Raw genomic sequence first — 19890 nt, 5'->3', positions numbered from 1 at the left:
GACGCCGTGGAGGGCTGAGTGCCTCGGCCAGGCTCTCCCGGAGGCGGAAGAGGAGCCTTTCCCTGGTGTCCTGCTCATAAAAGCTCCTAACGTGGTGTCTGGAAACTTCTCGAGGGACTGGGAGCCTCGATCCCCGGACGCGCTCCCCTCTCTGCATTACCCCTACCGTGCCACCCCCTGGGAGAATGGATCCAGACCTCCCTCCCCCATTCCTGCTCTCTCTGCAGCTGCAGACAGGGTCAAGTCCAGGAACAGAGCTTTCCCACTCACAACTCAGGCGAGGACGTGAGAGCGAGTCTGGAAGCTGAGACTTCCCGGTCTTGCTCCCTGACACCTGTCACATCCAGCTACACACCCTCAGTAGACACGCGCGGGCGCCGACACCCAATCGCGCAGACTTGCCCGGGTCGCGAGGAGCAGATCTGAAAGGCCGCGAGGTGCAATGGAAGAACCTCGGAACTCGGCGCGGAGAAACCCGAGTTGGACTTAAACTCACCCCATTTCTCCGGGTTTCTAAACCCGAGTTTGCGTCCAATAACGAGACGGCTAAGCTGCCTGGATGCTCTGGAGCCGAAGCCTCCTCCGTTGTGGAATTGCCTGCTGCAGCCTGGAAAGCCTTCCTTAATGTCCCAAAGGCTCAAACAGAACACCCCAGCGCTGGGCTGCCTCCCTTCCCGGGAGGCCGCGACGAGGAGGACGCAGAAACAGTTTGCAGGAGGCTGCGTGCATGGAAGTTGCACAGAGCCAGTCGCGCTAAGACGAAGACTCTCCAGCCGTGGCCAGGGGCGCGCGGGTCCTGGGTCCCTTGTTTTATCTCTGACCCTCAGGGACCCCTCGCGCGGGTCACACTCCCATTCACCCAGGGTGCTGATCCCCATCCGGTCACTCCCGCCACTCGTCCAGGACCCTTCAGGCCTGGGACCTAAGACTCGAACTTCCCTCCCTCCCCCCTTTTCCCAGCGCCCACTCAGAAAGGGTGTCACTGGGCAGCCAGGGGAACTAAAGTAGAATGTAGGGGACATGGGAGGAGACATGGCTATGCTGGGTTTCCCAACAAGGTGCACTGGTCTGATTGGTTCTTGGGGTCCACTGACAGACCCCTCCAAGGAGCAGGTGTGAACCTTAGAAGACCCTGAAGGGCATGGTGCTTCTGGAGGAACTGGGGGTCAGGGGATGAGATCTGGGATAAAGTCACAGATCCATGAAAAGCAGGCAAACTCTGAAATCACGTCATCAGGGGGCCCATAAGTCTTCAGCTGGTCAAGTTCTTCCCCATTTCCCCTTGGGAATGTCTTTAACTGGTTTTGCAGCCTTAGCTCAATCCCCCCTCACTTCTTGCCTGCTCTTTGGAAATAGCCTTGTAACCCACCTTCCTGTCTGCAACTTCCACCCAAAGTTCTGAAGCAGAGGCATGGATATAACCACTTTACCTCTCCATAAAGCCACATCTGGCTCCCCAGTGTCCGTGGGATCCAGGCCACACAACTTGCCTGACCTTGGAGCAGTCCCCCACTCTCCCAGACCCCATTACCAGCCTACTTAGACACCAGGCACTAAGCACACTGCACTGCTCTGGAATCCAATCCTTCTCCATGCCTTTGTTCCCTCTGTGCCAGCCTGGAACCTCCTCCAGGCAATCCAGTTCATCATTCTGAGAAGCCCTTCCTGTTCCTACAGGAATCTTGAAGTTCCCACTCTCAGAAACACTCTGTATGCAACTACAATGGATTTGTTTGTTTTTCAGTGATGACTTGGACTGTTCACTAGACTATGAATAACTTGAAGGGGAGGCTTAACCTGCTCCCTATGTTCCTATTTTTGGACTAGGTTGAATGTATTGTTATTCACAAGCACCTATCTGGTCTGGACCCTGTCCCCTCCCCCCTCAGGCACAGGTGCAGGTGGATGTGTCCGAGGTCATGAAGTCAGTATTTCTCCTGTATCTCATAGGAATCCGGACAGCAGTCTCCGCACACTCAACAAAGCTCACGTATACATACACTTCACTCTCACATACACACCGTGGAGTCCCAAGCACTGGTAAGAGTTGCCAGTGCACTTGGGACTTAGTCCAGTCTGGGAGAAGAGCCCGCTGAAATCTCTGCTCATCTTCTAGCCTTCAGAGGCCTGCCAGCGTGTACTGCGGCTCCTTGCCCAGGGCGGCCCTTGGGTCCAGTCCCTGTGGGAGGTGCGTTTCGGTCGGGGCCAAATGCTAGCGAAGCCGCAAGTGGAGGAGCGAGCGAGCGAGAATGTGGGCCCGGACAGGCAGAGCCCGAGGCGGCCGCTTCCCGCCCCCTCCCATTCCCTTCTCTCAAATTTGCCTTATCTTGCGCGCTCAAAAACAGGATCTTTGTAAAGTATTTGCGCAGCTTACAGGGAGCACACGAGCGAGAAAGACGGGAGGGGGGCACCGGACAGACGGGTGTAGCCGAGTGTATGAAGGTAGGGAGTGTGGCTGTGTGACAGGAGCCAAGTCATGGCCCTCTCTGAGCTTCGCTTTCCCCTTCGCGTGTCATCAGGGCAGCCGCCAGCTCAGAGACGTCAGTGGGGGGTCTGGATTCCATCCTCTTCGGTCCGTCCTTCTCGCAGTCTGGCCCGGCCCCGCAGAGCCAGTGCCTCCCGGACGAGGTGGGGGCAGGCAGGAGGCAGCGGCGCGGGGCGCGGGCGGCGGAGCCAGAGGCGCGCACGCCCGTAATTAGCAGAGCGATCAGTCATTAAGAATTTCTGTTTAATAATGGTCGCAAATTAGTTATAATGGTAAATAGTCATCTCAAAATCCAACAAGCTAAAGGCATTGCTGTCCTGGAAGGGCTCCAGGCCGTCCCCAGGCACCAGCCCGTCTCTCGCCCGGGTCGGCCTAGCACCGCGGGGGACCCTGGTGGGGAAAGGCCGCGCGGCCGGAGGAGCGGGGAATCCGGCCGGGGGGAGGCTGGGGCTTGGGCCACAGCGCCTCCCAGCGGCCTGAAAGAAGAAAGACGGAGTCCGAGCTAGGGAAGCGGGGACAAAGGCCCAGCGCCAGAGCGCCGCGGAGGCAGAGGGGGCGGAGCCGGGACGCGGGGAGCGCACACCCACCGAGCCGAGTCGGCATCCTCCCAGACCCCCGCCCCAGGGGCCTGCCTCCCACACTTGCAGCTCGGGCTCTCGCTCACCTCTGGGCCTCGCCGCCGCCCTTGAGACATGTTTAGGTTCCCGGACCGCCCACACTCTTCCTGCCTTCACCTCCAGAGATCCAAGAACTCCTCCCTGGCCCCAAGCCTCACCTTTTCCAAGGGGAGAAGGGGAGCCGGTATTACCAGATCTACAGCGACCCCAGCCCCACTACCATCTCCGTCCTCCCGCAGAGAGACGTCCCCCACCCAACCCCGGGCGGGGCAAGGCAGGCAGATGTAGATTTCCCTGTGCCTTTCTTTCTTGCCAGCGCACTCGGTAAAGTTCTCAGTGTCTGAAGGGTTACACTCCTGCCGCTTAAGGCCCTTTCCTTTTCCAAAAAGAGTGCGTATATAAATCGGCGAGAGTCATGGCTTATTTGTAAAAGTGGAGAGAGATCACCTGGCGGGCAGACCGGCCTCTATTCTGATCAGAGGGACGCTGGACTAGTGTCTACTGCGCGGGGCGTTGTGTGCTTGTGAGGAGGGGAGGCTGTGTGTGTCCTGTGAGGGAAGTCGCCTGTGGGAGTCTCTGGGAGTGCAGGGGTGGGGAGGTGGGGGATGTTGTTGATGAGTGCGGGTGGGGTGCGTTCTGGGTTGGTCTCTTTTGGGCAGAGGAAGTTGCCGGTGCCCCCCAGCCCCCAGGGGAGTGGCCGTTCTGCCCCCACCTCGCACACTTGCAGCCCTCAGCTCACTTTCCGGGTTACTAAACCTTCCATCAGTTAGTGAGCTCCCTAGGGGCAATTTTTTGGAAGACCAATTTGTCCCTGGGCTTGGTCCTCCCCGTTTGAAGCCGGGAAGTAGCTGCTCCCCATGTTCGCCCACCCTTCCTATTCCTTTTCTTCCTGCTTTGGGTCTCAACCCTGCCTTCCTTCTCTCTTCTCTTTCTTCTCCTTTTGCTTTTATCCCTTCTCTGTGACTTCTTTCCCTTTTCTATATCCTCCCTTACTTTCTTGCTCAGCAAAAAGAATGTCCCTGAGCATTTTGGGGTGGATTATAAAATGGAGGACCCCCCTCCCCATTTCCTGACTGCTTCCAAGATTAGCCATGTTTCCCTGAAGGTGCTTATCTAGTTCTCCGCCCATCTTCTTTGGAGCCCCAGCCTCCTGGTGCGCATGCTTGTGTGTGTGTGTGTGTGTGTGTGTGTGTGTGTTTGCATGCACAAGTGCCAGAGTGAGTAGAGGTTGGGCTAATGGGTGGCCTCCAAGTGCCTAGAGTCAGGCAATGTGGTTTGGGAGTTGAAGAGCCTCTGGGGAACATTTCCATTATATCTTTGGGTTGGCTCTCACATGCCATGTGTCTGAAGGCTTCCTCTGCGTACCCTCCTGAGTTTGTTTTGGTGGATGGGCAGTGGCTGTGTTCTCTGAGCGAACCTGACTGTATTTATTGCTTATCTGCTCCCTTCCTTGTATGCGAACTTTTGGCGAGCCCCAGCCATTACATGTAGCAGATGACACACTAAATGTCGATTGGTGCTAATGCCATCTTATGCAGACCCGTGTTTCTTGTCTGGTGTGCACAGCTCTGTCGAGGGTGCAGTTGTGAGATGGAGCATGTTTGCGTGTGCATCTGTGCAATTTGGAGAGTACAGCCCTAGAGACTGGGAAAGGGAGGATGGTGTGTTCTTGTGTTGGCGTCTGAGGACCGATGTAGAATCAGCACAGAGGAAATCTGAAAGGGGTCCTCTGTTGTGTCAGGAAGGAGATCTGCGGGCACTGGGAAAATGCTCTGGGGGCCAGTGGGTATATAAGGGAAAGCCTATATTGGGTTTACAGTGAAATGGCCTGGGGTGAGGTGTGTGCATCACCTGTGAGTGGAGGGATGTAGTTGTGTATGACTGAGTGGGTGTGAGTGTATGGTGTAGCCTGGGCCTGCCTGCCTGCCCCCGCAGAGCCCCGCCCGCTACTGCAGAGCTCAATCAGCCGCTGCATGAATACACTCGAATGGAAAGTTGTGCTCAGCTGACCGGAGAAATTGGAGCTGGCTAGCACTGCTCCCCTCCTCCTGGCCTTCCTCCTGCCCTTCCTTGGGCCAGAGGGCTGCCGGGCTTACACACTGAGACAGGGGAGGCTCCACTCAGCTGGGGCTGGAAGGCCTTGGGGCTGTGGGGAGTTGGGCAGGCCTTAGGACCTGGGGGCCCGTGCACCCCAGAGGGCTCAGCATCTCATCCACAGTGCCTGGGAGGGCTGGGGATTGGTGAGGGACCTGGAAAAGAACCCGAAGCAGCAGCTGGTTCTCCAGGGGACAGCCAAACAAAGACCTAGGTGGGGACCTGGATGGCCACGGAGGCACAAAAAGGGTGACAGAGAAGACACGGGGGTCATTCCCTGTTGGGGGAGGCCAAGTGCACCCAATGTGCGCCACAGGTTGGAGCCTGGGCTTCGAGCTCCAGTGACCCTAGCGATGGGCTAGGTCTCAAATGTGCCAGGCTGGTCGGTTCTCCTTCCCAAAGAAGCTGAGAGAGTCCCTCTCTTTGCCACAGCCCACAGTAGGGTTCACGGTCCACCTCAACTTGACCCACCTAGGCCTGGGCCTGGCCCTCTCGCCTCCCTGGTAGCCCTCCTCACATCCAAAGTCTGGCCATCCCTGGCTGTTCCCACCACCTCCAACCTGAGTCCCAGCCTGAAACAGCCAGGCTCCTGTTGTTGCCTTCACTCCTACTATCCACCAGCAATCCCCACCCCATGTCACGGCAGCTTCCAGGTCATTTCATTTTAATCAGCTGTATGTCTCACTTGGGATAATTAACTGTGTTGGTGCTGGGCAGTCAATTCTGCAGGATTGGAAGAGGGCAAGAAGAGGGGCGGGGTGGGGGGGGCAGAATTCCCGGTGGGGGGAGGGGTGCAAGGAAGAAGAGGTGAGTAGGCCGGAAGGGGTGGATTGGTCTTTCTAACCTCAGGCAGGCAGCTTCTAGGCGCCAGCGACTTTGGCACAGATTTTTCCAGCTTTGCTTCCCTTTCCGTGGCTTCAGTTTTCCCATGCAAATTCTGGATTGCCATTGTTTTTCTTTGAGGAAGGCAGGAATGAAGACACTACCCCAGTTCAGCTGCTCTTCTTCAAGCTCCTTATCCCTAGAGTAGGCAGTCCAGGTACACAGAGGCCTACACACAGGGGAAGACTTCAAGCACTCCTGCTGGGGCATGAGTGTGTGCGGCAGGGGTGCAGAGAATGGTAGTGTGTGCCAGAGCAGGGCAGCACCAGAAGGAGGAGAGCTGACCCATGGGCTGCCCTGGGGCTGGACAGAGAGGGTGGATGCTTAATGTTGAGGCCTGATCACCCAGCCTGACTCATGGCTCATGAGAATGAACATACCAGTGAACACACTCTCCCAAGACACAGCCCGCAGCATTCAGTGGCTGAGCTGGCTTCTCTGCCAGCAGGAACTTCCATCAGGTCTCACCCTTGAGCTCTGTCCTGACTGCCCCTGGGATGTTGACTGTCTTGGCCAGAGCTTTGAGGGACCCAGAAAGAGAATGGGCAGGCAGCCCATAAAAGGAGAGATTGGGCTGGAAAGGGGCCTCTTTTCTCTCACTTCCATGTTTAAAGGGACGGAGGTCAAATCCAATGTAATATCCTCAGTGATCAGGGTAAAGGATGAATTGGGGAAGCCAAAGAGCCAACTCTCCTGTGCCTCTGGTCAAAGAATAAGGACTGTGACCCCCTGGTCCCCATTCCTTAAAGGCAGAGAACGGTCAGTTAGGGCTGTGTAGCCTGGGAGTCGTATCTGTGGGTTGAGTAGAACAAGGGAACCCACCAGAAGGGAGACCCACAAAACACATGTCCACGGCACGGAAAGGCCCTGTACACACAGCACGCTATAGCTGAACATGATCCATTTCTTGCCGAACTAGGTAAATATCAACTGCCCAAATCACACACAAATACCTACCATATAGGCAATATAAAAGAGCACACATACTGGACACACACTGATACACTATATACCCATGTATATAAAACATCACACACACACACACACACACACACACACACGCACACACACATGCCTTTATATGCAGACCTCAACTGCATGGGGGGAACCCAGCATTCGGAATTGTGCACATCCACACCACTCATCACAAGTACTCATACCTCTCCTTCAAGTACCCTGGAGCTGAGTTTGGATGTTTGTACAGACCCGAGCAGAAACACAGGAGATGAGGGAGAGTGATAGGTGACAGCGAGACAGGCAGGTAGCAGAACCTAGCTTCCCAAAGCTGAAGGCTGTTATGGAGTTGAATGGCTTGTCTTCTGCAGTGGAGAGGTAGGAGTGGGTACTGGATACTCCGATCTTGCTTGCTTTCTCGGGTATGTTGTGAGAAGGAGGTTTTTTAAGTCCACAAGTTTGTCCTCTGTCCCCAGACAAAAAGGCATCTGCTCCCTGGTTCACCAGTCAAAGCCCCTCCAGGAGTCACCAGCCAGCAGGGCCACCCTGTCCTTCCCCTAATCCATTCTAGTTAGTCAGCTGGGTAGGTCCATCCAGAGCCTCAGCGCTGTCTGAGGCCACCCCTTCTTTGGATTTCAGGCCCAAGTTCTGGGGCAAGTCTGAAACATATATTTTAAAATGCAGGTGAGGGACAGAGCCTGTCATCCCAGGCATCATTCTGTGCACTAGAACAGAGGCCCCTTCTGGGAAGAAGCCAGCAGCATCCTCCCCATATTCCTGCCACCCAGGTCAATGTTGCCTGAACTGTGGCATCATAAGGAATGTTTCCCAAGATGGTGAATGCAGGCAGATTCTGACACTGTGCGCCAGGCCTTAGAACTTGGAAGCTCTTAAGGCCATGGAAAGCCCTGGGTCTAAGGCAGGATGCACATAGAAACCTTCCCCTCCAGGCAAGCTCACCCTGGGTGCAGAAGGCCCCATCTGCACGCACAGGGCACCTCTGGGCCTGTCGGCTTTTCCGCCCGGGCCAGGCCCTGTGTAAACCCCATGGCGAGACTGGAGATGGGGACAAAAGGAAATCGGAAGTCAAATTTAGTTTGGAACCAGTGTGAAATTCCATGCACGTTTCTCCCTAATCCGCCTGCCTCTGGAAATTGGACTTTCAAGTGAAGGCAAGTTTTCTGAAATTAGCTCTTTGGCTCCTCGGGCTCCGGCTGGCCTGGCCCAGAGTGGCAGAGGCACGGTCAGTCACACCATGGCAGGGAACTGGCGGGCTATTGGGCAGGACAAGGAGGCCTGAGGCCAGTGAGAACCTGGCTAGCAAAAGAAGGTGATTTTTTTTTTGGCTTTTGTTTTCAAGTGTCAACCAGCTCTGAATATGTCTTAGGGGCTGGAGAGATTCCTGTTGATTCCAAAAGTCGGGAAGAAATTTCAAGGAGAGAGATCGAGATCCATAAGGCAAGTCATAGAGTCACACAGACGCGAACACCGGTGGCGAGGAGGAGGTTCATCCCAACTGCGGGCCCTAAACTCCTCAGACTACCTCCTCCTTTGCTCTCTCTGCCCTCCCTGCCCTGAGTACGGTTGCCCCCAACTCCACCCTGCAAAAAGAAGACAAAACCTGTCGGCTGTGCTCTGGGTAGGTGGATGGTTGGTTTGGTGACCTTGTGTGTTTACTGTTAAAAAAAAGTCACACAGACACACAACAACAGCAACTGGAAGATGCCAAACACCCCCCAAGGACCCACGAGGGCCGCCGCAGGCTCTAATTCCTGCAGCTCTCGGCCTGGCATCTCCTTTTGAAGAAACCAGCCAGAGCCCCCCTCCCCCTGTGCCCTCTGAGCCTTTCGTTCCGGACTTGGCTTCGGTTCTCCTCCGAAGGGCCTGTTCCCATCTTCCCACCCCCCACCCCCAACCCTCACCACCTCCAGGAAAAAGCTTCTACTCAGCCTTAAAATTCTGCCCCAGCTCCAGTGGCATAGTTGGAGGGGAAGTGAAGGCCCGGCGCTGCACCCCGGGCTGTGCCCCGGGGCGGACAAAAACACCAGTCTCCGGGAGTGATAAGAAAATGGAGAATACTGTATTTGCTTTAGAAAGTTTTTACATATAGATAAACACGCAGTTAAGATAACAGTAAAAGCGCCCTACGGGGAGTGAGAGATTTCTCCAAAGCAGCTAAGAAATACTTGAAATAGCTTTTGCATAAGAATACTACGGTCTCACTCTCCGCTTCCGCTAGCGACGGGGTCCCTCTTCCTAACCCAGCCCGCCACGCCACGCCTTGACTGCCAAGTCGACGCCAGGAACACCGAGTGGGAGGGGAACCCCGAAAAGGAAAGAGACAGGTGAGTGGGGAGGCAGGAAGGGGTGGGGAGGAGAATGCAAAAGGAAGAGGAGAGAAAGCAAATATCATATACAGGCAATTTCTACACATATATTACAAACTGGGAAAATGACCGATCATTAAGATATACATAATTCATATAAAATTTTGAAATAAAAATAAAAATCTGTTACAGTCATAACTATTCTTTTTCCACATTTATAACCAGTACCCACACAGGCAGTGACAGAGTGGAGAGAAAAAGGTGCTTACGAAGAAAATGATTGTCTGCTGAACAAAAAACAGAAGATTGCATTTTGTTTGACCAATACTTGGACTTAAAAACAGAGAAAGAAAGAAGAGCGAGAGAGGAAAAAAGAGAGCGAGCAACAAAAGGCGAGAAACATTTGCTATTTCCCTCTCAAGGAGTTTTTTTTTTTTTTAACAAATTCTGAACGGAGATGGCGGTTTTATTTTATTTTTTCTCTTTTTTGTCTGTTTTGCTTTTGTCGTCTTGTCGTCGTGGTGGTGGTCGGTTTTTGTATAGTCGACTCTTTTTAAATCGTTTAAACTAGAGAGAATATTTTCCCAGATACAAATAAATCGTCATGCAGGTGGGGTGCCGGGTCCGTGGGAACCGAAAGGAGAAGCCGTGCTTGTCCTAGAAAGTATACAATTGTCACCTCTTTTATGTTTTCTGCCCGCAACATCAGCGTTTGTAACTGTCTGTTGGCGTCGCGGTCCTTTGGGGTGGCCGTGTTGGTAGATGGTGGTTGGGGTTGTTGATAGTTTGCGTTTAATTTGTTATTTTTCTTGGTTTTTATATATTTTTGGCTGGGGTGGAAGTGTGTGTTTACTTGTGTGTGTGTGTGTGTGTGTGTGTATGATTGTGTATCCTGATTTCGGTTTGTTCTGGGGATGGAGGAGGAAGAAGAGGAAGAGGAGGAGGGTGAGGAGGAGGAGGAGGAGGAGGGGAAGGAGGGGGAGGGGGAGGAGGGCGGCCTTGGCTATCATACATCACATTCCGAGTCGCTGGAGGTTACCGAGAGGATGGAGGTGCCGGTGTCCGCGCGCTCCGTCAGGCTGGACACGCTGGTGGTGGGGCTGGCTGCAGTGGACGGCGACTCTGCGGAGCCGTGCGTGGGACAGCCGGGCTCGGCCAGCGAACGCATGCCGCTCGGCCCGATGGCCTGGTGTTGAAGCCTGCGGGAGAGAGAGAGCGGCACCAGCCCTGACACAGCGGCTCCGCCACCCCGCTCAGTCAAGCCGCCTCCCCGCGCCCGCGGCCGCCGGTGCTCCCCAGCCTTCACAGCGCGCCCTTGGCCACCACCCGCGACTCGGCTCCCGGCGCTCATTCCCTTCCCCTCCCCTGCCTCCAAGCCCCCGACTGCTCATTGAATGCCACAGAGCCCCCCAGCGCGGCGCTTGACTCGCGTCTCTCCTCCCCGGGGCTCTCTGGAGCTTCCCAAGGCTTCCCAGTTCGGAGCCGGCCGCCGAGGAGAGGTAGGACCCGTGGCCGGCCGCCTGGGGAGGCCTGGGAGCACAGCGCGGGTTGCCGCATCCCGAAACAGCACAAGTCCGCGAGGGACAGGGTGCTCCTTCCTCCCCAGCCCCTTGGGACTCTTCAGACTGAACCGGCTGCCCGGGAGAGGCTGGTCTCCGCAGTGGCTCCTGCCCCAGCTCCCCCGAACACACCGAGAGCTGCGGGTTGCTCACCCGCAGCCTCTGCGGAGTAGGACCCGCTTTCTGGGTTGGCTCTCTGGATCCCCGTGCTGAGCACAGGAGCAGGGGCAGAGAGAACGTAGAAGCCGGAAGCGGAAAAAGTAGGGAAGAAGTGCAACAGAGAAAGGAGAGAAAGCAGCAGGAAAGGGGTGCAGAGCAGTCTCCGTCTGCCCCTTTGCCGCAGCAGGCATCAGCGGCCTGGGGCCTAGAGTCTCTGAGTTCCTACAAGGAGGCTTCCCCCTGTCCCGGGCATTCCCCCGTCTCAGGCGAAAAACTGGCTCTGCAGCGCAAAGGTGAGAGGGCCCAGGGCTCAGGCCTGGACCACCTAAACACAAACACTCATTCACTCCAGGAACTCAGCCCTGGCCTCCAGCTCCTAGCAGCTGTCAGCAGTTGGGGCCCTGCTCCCTGTGGTACACCGGGCTCAGGGCCTTCAGAGGCCAGATAGGGACGCAGGCTTCTTACCAGGGCTTTCACCCCACTTTCTCCCTTCCCCCTTCCCTCCTCTTTTCCTCTAGTTATTTTTCTCCCTACCTCCAACAGGCCCAAGTGGGCTGACTGGCCAAGCCCAGGCAACTTTGTGACTTTGTGGCCAACGTGCTGGCAGTGAGGCTCTTCCTGCTCCTGGTGGCTTCCCAAATTAGTGGGCCAAGGCGGTGCTCCTTGACTGGGGCAGGAGGGCTGGCACCTGTGTGCACGTGTACACACACACACACACACACACACACATATACACAAGGCCTCTCCACTCCCAGCCTGGTTGTCCAGCTCCTGGGCAGCCCATTTGCAATGCTGAAGGCGAGGCCTGCTCCACTGCGGTCACCGACCTTTTTCCTTTTGTGGCAGAGACCCAGGTTCAGTTTCCTTTCCATGACATTGTGGATTCCTTCCCCGGGTTTTTGCAGTGCATAGAAATAAGAACCAGATGGCAAGGGCGGCTTTCCTTCCTTCCCTGTCTGTAGGCTCCAGAGGATTGCGGAGCTGGGGACGGGCTGAGCAGGTGGCACGGGTGCAGGGCAGGGCTAGGGCTCCCAGGACTGGGACCAGGGACTGTGGGCACTCAGGACCTCAAACACACACACACACTCTCTCTCTCTCTCTCTCTCTCTCTCTCTCTCTCTCCATCCTGCCCGAAGCCCTTCTCGGACAAAGTCGTCAAGAATCCCACTGCCCCGTCCCTCTTCTGCCCGTTTGGGCAAGCGGAAACTTTCTCCAACTGGCCAGGGGGTCGCGGCTCCTCGCGCGCCCGGCAGCCATCGACACCCTGCCCCATTCGCCCCTATTTCAACCCCTGTCTCCCTCCCGGGCCCCAGAAACGGTAGCCAGGCCGCGGGCCCGCCACTGACCTGTTCTTGGCCGCCGCGGCGCGGTCGCGCTGCCTCCGGTTCTTAAACCAGTTGCCTACTTGTGTGGGAGTGAGGCCGGTGGCCTGCGCCAGTTCGCGTTTCTTGCTGGGGTTGGGGTAGGGGTCCTGCAGGTACCACTCCCGCAGCAGGCTCCGAGTCCGCTCCTTGAAGCAATGCGTCTTCTGCTCGCCGTCCCAGATGGTGCGCGGCAGCGGGAACTTCTTGCGCACGCGGTACTTGTCCACCGGGCCAAGCGGGCGGCCGCGCAGCTTCTCGGCCTCCTGGTAGTGCGCCTCGAGCCACATAGCCTGCAGCTTGCCGTGGGACTCCTTGGTGAACTTGTGGTTCTCCAGGATGTGGTAGAGGTCGCGGAAGTTGCCCGTGTGGAAGGCGACCACGGCGCGCGCGCGCAGGATCGACTCGTGCTTGTTGATGGCCTCGCACGCCCCAGGGGCCACGGGCAGCGACCAGAGGAAGCGGCCCAGCCGCTCGATGTCGCCCGTCTCCTCCAGCGTCTCGCAGACGCTGGCCACCTGCTCCGGCGAGAAGTTGAGGGTGGGCAGCTGGAACATGGACAACTCTTCCGGGGGGGCCCTGGAGCCGCCGCCGCTGCCGCCGCCGCCTGCTCCGCCAGCACCGCCGCCTCCCGCACAGTTCCCGCCGCCGCCGCCGCCGCCGCCCGCGCCGCCGCCGCCCGCACCGTTCCCGCCGCCGCTACTCGCCAGAAGTAGGGAGCGGTGATGAGGATCGGCGAAGTTTGGCAACAAGAAGTGGGAGGAATAGAGGTCTAGGGGGGAGCGGAATACCATGGACTGACCTGAGAGGAGAGGAGAAAATTCAGGGAGAGGAAGAGAGAGGGGAGGAAGAGGAGGAGAGGGGCGATGAGGACCAGGAGGAGGGAGAGGAGAGGGGGGAGGAGGAGAAGGAAAGGAGGGGGGAGCAGGAGGAGGAGGAGGAGGGGGAGGAGGAAGGGCGTAAGGGACACCCACACCCCACACACATCCACACACACACACACCCGCGCAGCCACATAGAGAGGGAGGAAGGAGAGCGGCCCGGTGCGCGCGCGCAGAGAGAGAACCCGAGACAGAGAGGGAGAGGGTGAGGGAGAGAGAGAGAGAGAGAGAGAGAGAAGAGCGAGAGCCAACCACCGCCGAGTCAAGATTCAGCGATTCCACAGCAATCGCCCTAATGACAACAGCCTCATAATATCTCCCCTAAATCCACAGTGAGTGCAGCATTGAAACATTTTGTTTCGCTTTTCTATTGGTCTGCGGCGTGTCGTTGTGGCGTTGCCACGGCAACCGCTGCCAATCACTGTCAGCCCTGCCAATCAATACCGAGAACGTAAGGACGGTTTTACCACTTAGCCAGAGTGGGGGGGAGGGGGAGAGGAGGAGAGAGGGAGAAGGGGGAGAAAGAGATTTTTTTTTTTTAATCTTTGCAACTCTTAATCTCGGCACTTCCCCCTCTTTATCTCTCTCTTTTTTTTCTCTCTCTCTCCCCCCCTCTCTTTCTATGTCTCTGAGCTCCCTTCTTCCCTCTTCCCCAAAGAAGTTGATCCAGAAATTCAAAAGGCCATGGACCGAGAGTTGTTGAATGGGATGAGCAATTAAAGGGGGGATTTTCTTGGGAAGTAAGAGGCTCCCCATGAGGAAGGAAGGCCGAGGGCCAGCCCTCAAGGAGAGGCCAAGGGCTGGCTAAGCAGGCACAGTTTGCACATGGTGTGCACGTCGGGCTACCTCTTTCTGCCTATGTGAGCACTAATAGTGGCGAGGAAGAAAGAAGAGATGAAATCATGGGGCCCACCACAAGCTGACCCTTTCTGCTGCTCCTGGGTTTCCGGATTTTGGGGGGCATCTAACACCTGAGAGCCCGAGCTCAGGACTCAGGGTGTCAGAAGCTGCTCTGGTCTTTTCCATGTGTGACCATTGGCTACATTTATCCCAATTCGTCTGCATTGGATTTCACCCACTTCCCTTTACTCTACCCCTGGTCAAGGAGCCTTGATTTCCCCTATTGCTCTGTATTTTTAAATACCAGTAAAAATAACAGTACACTTCTTTTTATCTTGAAAAGCAAGCCACTTCTTTGTTCCCCACCCCAGACTTTAACTGTGTCCCCCATGGAGCTGAGAAGTCTGGAACCCTCTGGAGCCCCCCTGACAAGCCCATGACTCCTACTCCTCCAAGGAACTCTGGACCTGCCTACAAGCCCCAGAAGGACACTCAAACTTTGGAGGATTCCTCAAAGAAGCAGATAGGCCTGAACACTGTGTGTTTGCTCATATTGTAAAGAAAAACAAAACCTATTTTATCTAAGCACAGTAACATGACAAACCTAAAACAAACCCCAAAAGGGCCCATAGAATAGAGAGAGCCCTCCCTCCCTCTGGCCACTGCAACCATCCCCCGATCCAGGGCCGGTATGGGTATTTATTCTAAGGTATATTGCTTTTAAGAAGATGTAATCAGCATCTTTAGCCGGGCCTCCCTTTGTGAGGCTTCTGTAACTATGGAAGTGTGATTTACGCAGATTTGTCAGGGTCAGAGACGTCTTTCCCCTGAGCACTGTGTATATTTAGACAAGACTCGGTTTGGTGTTAAAAAGTGTATATTTTGAATGAGTTCACACACAGTAGCCAACAATGCCCACATTGTCGGCCCGTGTACAACGCGTATTGAAACGCAGCGTCCAGACTTCAACTAATCTGCCCTCAATAAAGCTGAAATAATTATCCTAAGCTGCCTTTCCAGAAGAAAAATCATTGAGGAATTCAAAACTCTTAAAAAAAAAAAGATCTTTTCTACATTCCGATGCAGATCTGGGGGCGAGGCACCGAGTCCACACCACTTTGGAGATCTCAATGAGGGAGGAGAGAAAGAGATTGAGAAAGAATTTAAATAGGAAACTTAACGTGACTGGGGCTGTGAGTGTCCCACTCCTAAACCCCAGCTCAGGTCCTGCTAGGCCTTGACTCCCGCAGAGCCCTGCCTCCTGTGCAGAGAAGGGCGAGCTACCGCGGAGGCTCTACTCTGGCCGGGAGGCTCTGGGTTGGGAGAGGACGCCCGCTACCCGCCTGCTCCGCCCCTGGCAGCCGAGGGTCGCTGGTCCTAAACCCAATGACTGAGGCAGGGAAATATTCGCTCAAAAGGAAGACCCGCCAAGGCCCACTTTGGGTGATCTCTCCCCTCCAAGTAGCTTGCTCCCGACCGTGAGTCCTTTTCCGTTCAGCTTCGAAGCTCTGGGCGGTCGTTCACAGCGGGCCTAGAAAGAGCCCTAAGGTTGGGACACAAAAACAGACGCTTCATCTTTTCTTCCCGATCCCTTTCTCTGGTAGGGGAAGGATTATAGGCTGAGGGGTGGGAGGGGGAAGGGGCAGGAGGAGGAAGCGGGGGAGGAAGGAATGAAAAAGGGGAGGGAGTGGGTATTGTGCCGCGTGTGGGGGGAGAATTCCTACGGGTGGGTTTCCGAATATTGTGTTCAACTTTTTGAAAGCAGCTCGTGACCCCGAAACTGCATCCCCTGGAGCCGAGGACCCAGGCGCCGGGCGGGCGGGTGAACCCAGCCAGTCCCCTCCCCGTCCCCACAACCCCCGCCTCCGGGTGGGGGCGACTCGGCCTCTCCCCGCCGCTGCCTAGCTAGCCCCGGAGGGAGCCTGGGCAGGTGCCGCGCGCGGGCTCTGCCGAAAGTGCTGAAATCGAAAACCGTCACCACTCAAGGAGAACTGAGGCAAGTGGGGCTGCGACTCAGCTCGGCGACACCCCTGTCCCCAGCCTTGGCCTGGGCGCCTGCCGATACGCCGCACCCCGCCGGCTAGGGTGGCAGCCCCGACTCGAGAGTGCAGAGCCGGACGGAGGGCGGCTTCGAGGCGCGCAGCTTTGTGCGCTGGGACAGGGCCCGGCGCCACGGGTCGGGCGGTCAGACCCGGGCTGTCAAGACACTTCCAGCAGAACCGAGCCCCGCGCCGCCCACGGAGCCCACCTCACCGCCCAGCGGCCGCCAGCGCTTCTCCGCTCTGGCCCGAAGCACGACGCCCGCCGCCGGGAGCTCGTAAGTTGAGAGTCGCGAGAGCTGGGGGGCTGAGGGGGGTAGGCGGGATGGCCGGTCCTCGGCGCGGATGGCTGGTGGAGCTGGGAGCGCAGGCTCCGAGGGGTCCGGGTCTGGGAGTGCTGACCGTGTGGGGGAGGGGGCTATGGAGCACTAGAGCTTCCCCTCCCAAATTCCCAGGCGCTGGGCTTTGGGGAGGGGCGTAGGAGCCCAAGGACCTCGGATTCTGGGGCCCAGGAGCCTTTCCCGCCGTTCTGGGGGCCCGAGGCAGTAGGCAGCGGGAGGGCAGAGAGCTGAGCCGGGAGGACATCTGGAGGGGTAGCGCGCAGGGGGGCGCCAGCACCTAGGGTCTCTCAGAGTGTAGAGATTGGGATGAACGTGTCAGCCCGCGGGGCCTGTAAGTCTCCCCTGCCCTCTGGCCGCTCAGACTCCCGGATCTGGAACTTGGAGCCCTTACTGGCAGAGGTCACAAAATTGCCACCACCGTCTCTGCTTTAATCCTGGGCCAGGCAACCGGCAGAACTGCGTACAGGTGGGGCGGGGAGAAAGGGCGTTTGAGCCGGCGAGTGTCTTTCTCTTACTAGGACCTACGGGACATTTATTTACAAATTAGCCCCAAGCCCAGCAGTCTAACTCCACCGCGAGAGGTGCCTGAGAGACCCACTCCTTCCTTGGCGTTATGCAGAAAGCCAAGAGGTCCGCAAACCTGCCGACGGGAGCAGCTACACCCACTGGGCCTTGCTCAGCTGTGGAGGGCCGGTTTGTACTGGGGGGGGGGGGGGGAAGTAACGGCCCTTCCGGCCCCCAGGATGTCAGGAGGCAGGGGCTGGTCCCGGGGCCCGCGGTTTGGGCCTCCCGGCAAGCTGCAAACCGCGGCGCTTGGCGTGGGCGGCCGATGAGGGCGCAGGGGAGTGCAGCACGTAGGCGGGGAGGCCTCGAAGCCCTTCAAGGACCCCGATTACTTTCCTTTGAATGAAAAACAACAACAACAACAACAACTGCTCCCTCCCTGCCCCCCCCCCCCCAGCCTTAGCCTCCCGGGACCCGCGCTCCGAGCGATTGTCGCCTGGGACAGTAAACACAGCTCAGTTGCCTCAACTTTCACCGCACATAAAAGTTCCTGGCGTGCAGAGAAATTTGAATATTTGATCAGCCCCTTTGAGTGACCCTCATTAGCTTGGCGCCCTGCTAAGGCCCCGGCATCGCAAAAAAGCTGCTGGGCCCGGCATTTGTATGCCTTGTTAGCACCGCTTAATGAAGCTGCCCCGACGGCTCAAAGGCGGCCTCCGGGGAGGGCGCCGCGCACCTCTCGGCACCCCACTCTGCCTAATGAGCCCCACCGCCCGCTGTAGGCCCCTCCACCCCCCACATCCTCAAACAAGACAAGTTTGGCTCTCTCTTGGGCCACCGCACCTCCCACTGCCAGGCTCAGGAGAGAGGGCACAATCCCTTCCCAGTTGGCTGTGTAGATCCAGCCCTGAGAGAGAGAGAGAGAGAGAGAGAGAGAGATGGGAGACTTGGGAGTTGTGAGTGATAGGGGCTGGGGAGAACGCCTGTGGCCTAAGGTTCTAGTCCAGGGAGTGCACTACCAACCTCTCCCAAGAGGGCTAATTTCAAATCATTTACCCTATTTCCTTAAAGATGCATCTGAACTAGTGCTGGGGTGGCAGGGGGCAGATGTCCAGGGGAGGCTCAGTTTCCCATCTTCCTCCCTACCCAAGTTCCTTTGGGTTCCAAAGCCTAGGAGACGGGCTACTTCTCTGCAGAGATCTCTTGAGAGTTCCAGAACTGGTGTGCTAAGGCTTGAATTTAAGAAGGGTAGGCACACTCAACTCCTCAAACTATCGTTGCCCCTCCATCTCAGACCCCAAACAAACACAGCTGGCACTAGGAAAGTGATGTGTTATAGCCTACCTTGTCCCACTTCCCCTGCCCCAGAAAACCAAGCCTTCTCTGGTCTCCTTTAATCATGCTTCCAGTCCTTGGGAAGCTTAAAGAAAAACATTTAAGCAGGGTTTCCCTGTACAGGACCACTGGCTGCTAGGGCAAGATGGGACTAAAACAGGCCGGAGGGAGAACTAAGTAAGGAAGTGGGACCAAAGCCACCAGCTACCTCCTGTTTTCTCAGTGGGACAAGTCACATGATTGGTCAGCAAATCTAAGGAGCACAGTTAAAAGTTGGGCTGAAAAAGGAGTAGACTCCCTCTCTGTTCCTTCTCTCCTCCCATGCCCAGTTCACTGGACAGTTGTCCCTCAAGATCCTTCCTTACACACCCAGCTCTTGGGCTTTTAAGGGTTACTTTTGGGGCTTGGGAAGCGGTCTTCTCTCAGATCCACACTCTGGGCCTTCTGGAGATGCGCCCCACTACAAACTCACAATCCCTTAGATACACAGCTGGCTGGCCAGCTTGGTAACTTCAGGACCCTATTCCAGGGTGGCCACCTCTAAGAATGAGTGGCACCCAGCCAGCCCTCACCCTCTGCCAAAAGGCCAGTGAGGCTCTGGGGTAGCGGAGCCTTCTGAGTCCTGGTCCGTTTCTTTCCCCCAGCTCAACGGGCATGCCCCGCCCCATTTCCCATCCAGGACCCCCTAATTCAAGCCCAAACTGAGGATCTTTAGGGAATCACCTCTGCCCTGGGCAGGACGGTGCCTTGGGCCTTGATCCGTGCAAAGGGCAAAGGTAGGAACCGGCAAGCGAAGAATGAACGATGTTGGAGAGAAAGGGGACCTGAAGTAGGGGTAAAACTCAGCCCTATGGCCCTAAGGCCAGGCCCACCAACTGCTCAGGGGAGGAGGTGAAGGGAGGGGGCTAGGAGTCCGCAGGCATCGGTCGGGGCAGCAGGGACCTAAGGCGTCGGCGTGGGGGGCTAGATCCAGAGGAGAGGGGCGGGGAGGCGGGGGTCGGGGGAGCGCGCAGGACGGAGGGGGGGTGTGTGGTACGGCTCTTTAAGAGCCACATGGCTGGCAGGAGAAGCGCGCGGCCTGGTGCTGGTAGCGCATTGACCCCGAAGGGGATTTAGCGGGAAGGAAGCGGCCGGGCTCCGGTGGCTTTGTCCGGGGGCGACCAGAGAGGCCGAGGCACAAGAATACCGAGCGACCGCGTCATGAAAGGCCGCGCCAAAGCGGCGGCGCTGCCGCTCTTGACTTCTGAGCAGGGCTTAGAAAGCTTGTCTCGGCTTAAGCCATACTGCCGGCGCTGGACCCTGAGCGCCGAGTCCGCGGACTCAGAGCCCCCGACCTCGGAGCGGAGAGATGAGGGGGAACTGGGGTGGCAGGGGATGTGGCAAAGCTGCTTTTGGCTCTACAGCCACCTGACCCTAGCTCAAGGGCTACTAGCCTGACTGGCAGCGCCAGGGGATGGCCAGAGCAAAAATTTTCCTTTTCCAACTTCGGCTTTTGATTTTGTGTGTCCACTT

General features: G+C 56.9%; 1 protein-coding gene and 2 long non-coding RNA genes across 3 annotated transcripts; 2 read left to right on the top strand and 1 right to left on the bottom strand.

Moving 5' to 3' along the window:
• Positions 1-8780: 8780 nt before the first annotated feature.
• LOC309870710 lies at positions 8781-9831 on the top strand. The gene is made up of 2 exons (XR_014314754.1): positions 8781-9377; positions 9585-9831. It is a non-coding gene; the product is annotated as an uncharacterized lncRNA (long non-coding RNA).
• On the bottom strand, positions 9091-13330 carry SIX3 (SIX homeobox 3). Its single transcript, XM_082743065.1, has 3 exons — positions 12424-13330; positions 10399-10558; positions 9091-10016 (listed from the first exon to the last, which is right to left on the bottom strand). The coding sequence occupies exons 1-3, from the start codon at positions 13230-13232 to the stop codon at positions 9927-9929; spliced, it is 1059 nt and encodes a 352-aa protein (XP_082599191.1). The 5' UTR covers positions 13233-13330; the 3' UTR covers positions 9091-9926.
• Positions 13331-13418: 88 nt separating this feature from the next.
• On the top strand, positions 13419-15166 carry LOC309870708. The gene is made up of 2 exons (XR_014314752.1): positions 13419-13651; positions 14531-15166. It is a non-coding gene; the product is annotated as an uncharacterized lncRNA (long non-coding RNA).
• The last annotated feature ends 4724 nt before the right edge of the window (positions 15167-19890 follow it).

This window comes from Mustela nivalis (genome assembly GCF_964662115.1).
Source record: "Mustela nivalis genome assembly, chromosome: 8".
Lineage (NCBI taxonomy): Eukaryota > Metazoa > Chordata > Mammalia > Carnivora > Mustelidae > Mustela > Mustela nivalis.
This window is presented reverse-complemented; position numbering and strand designations above follow the sequence as displayed.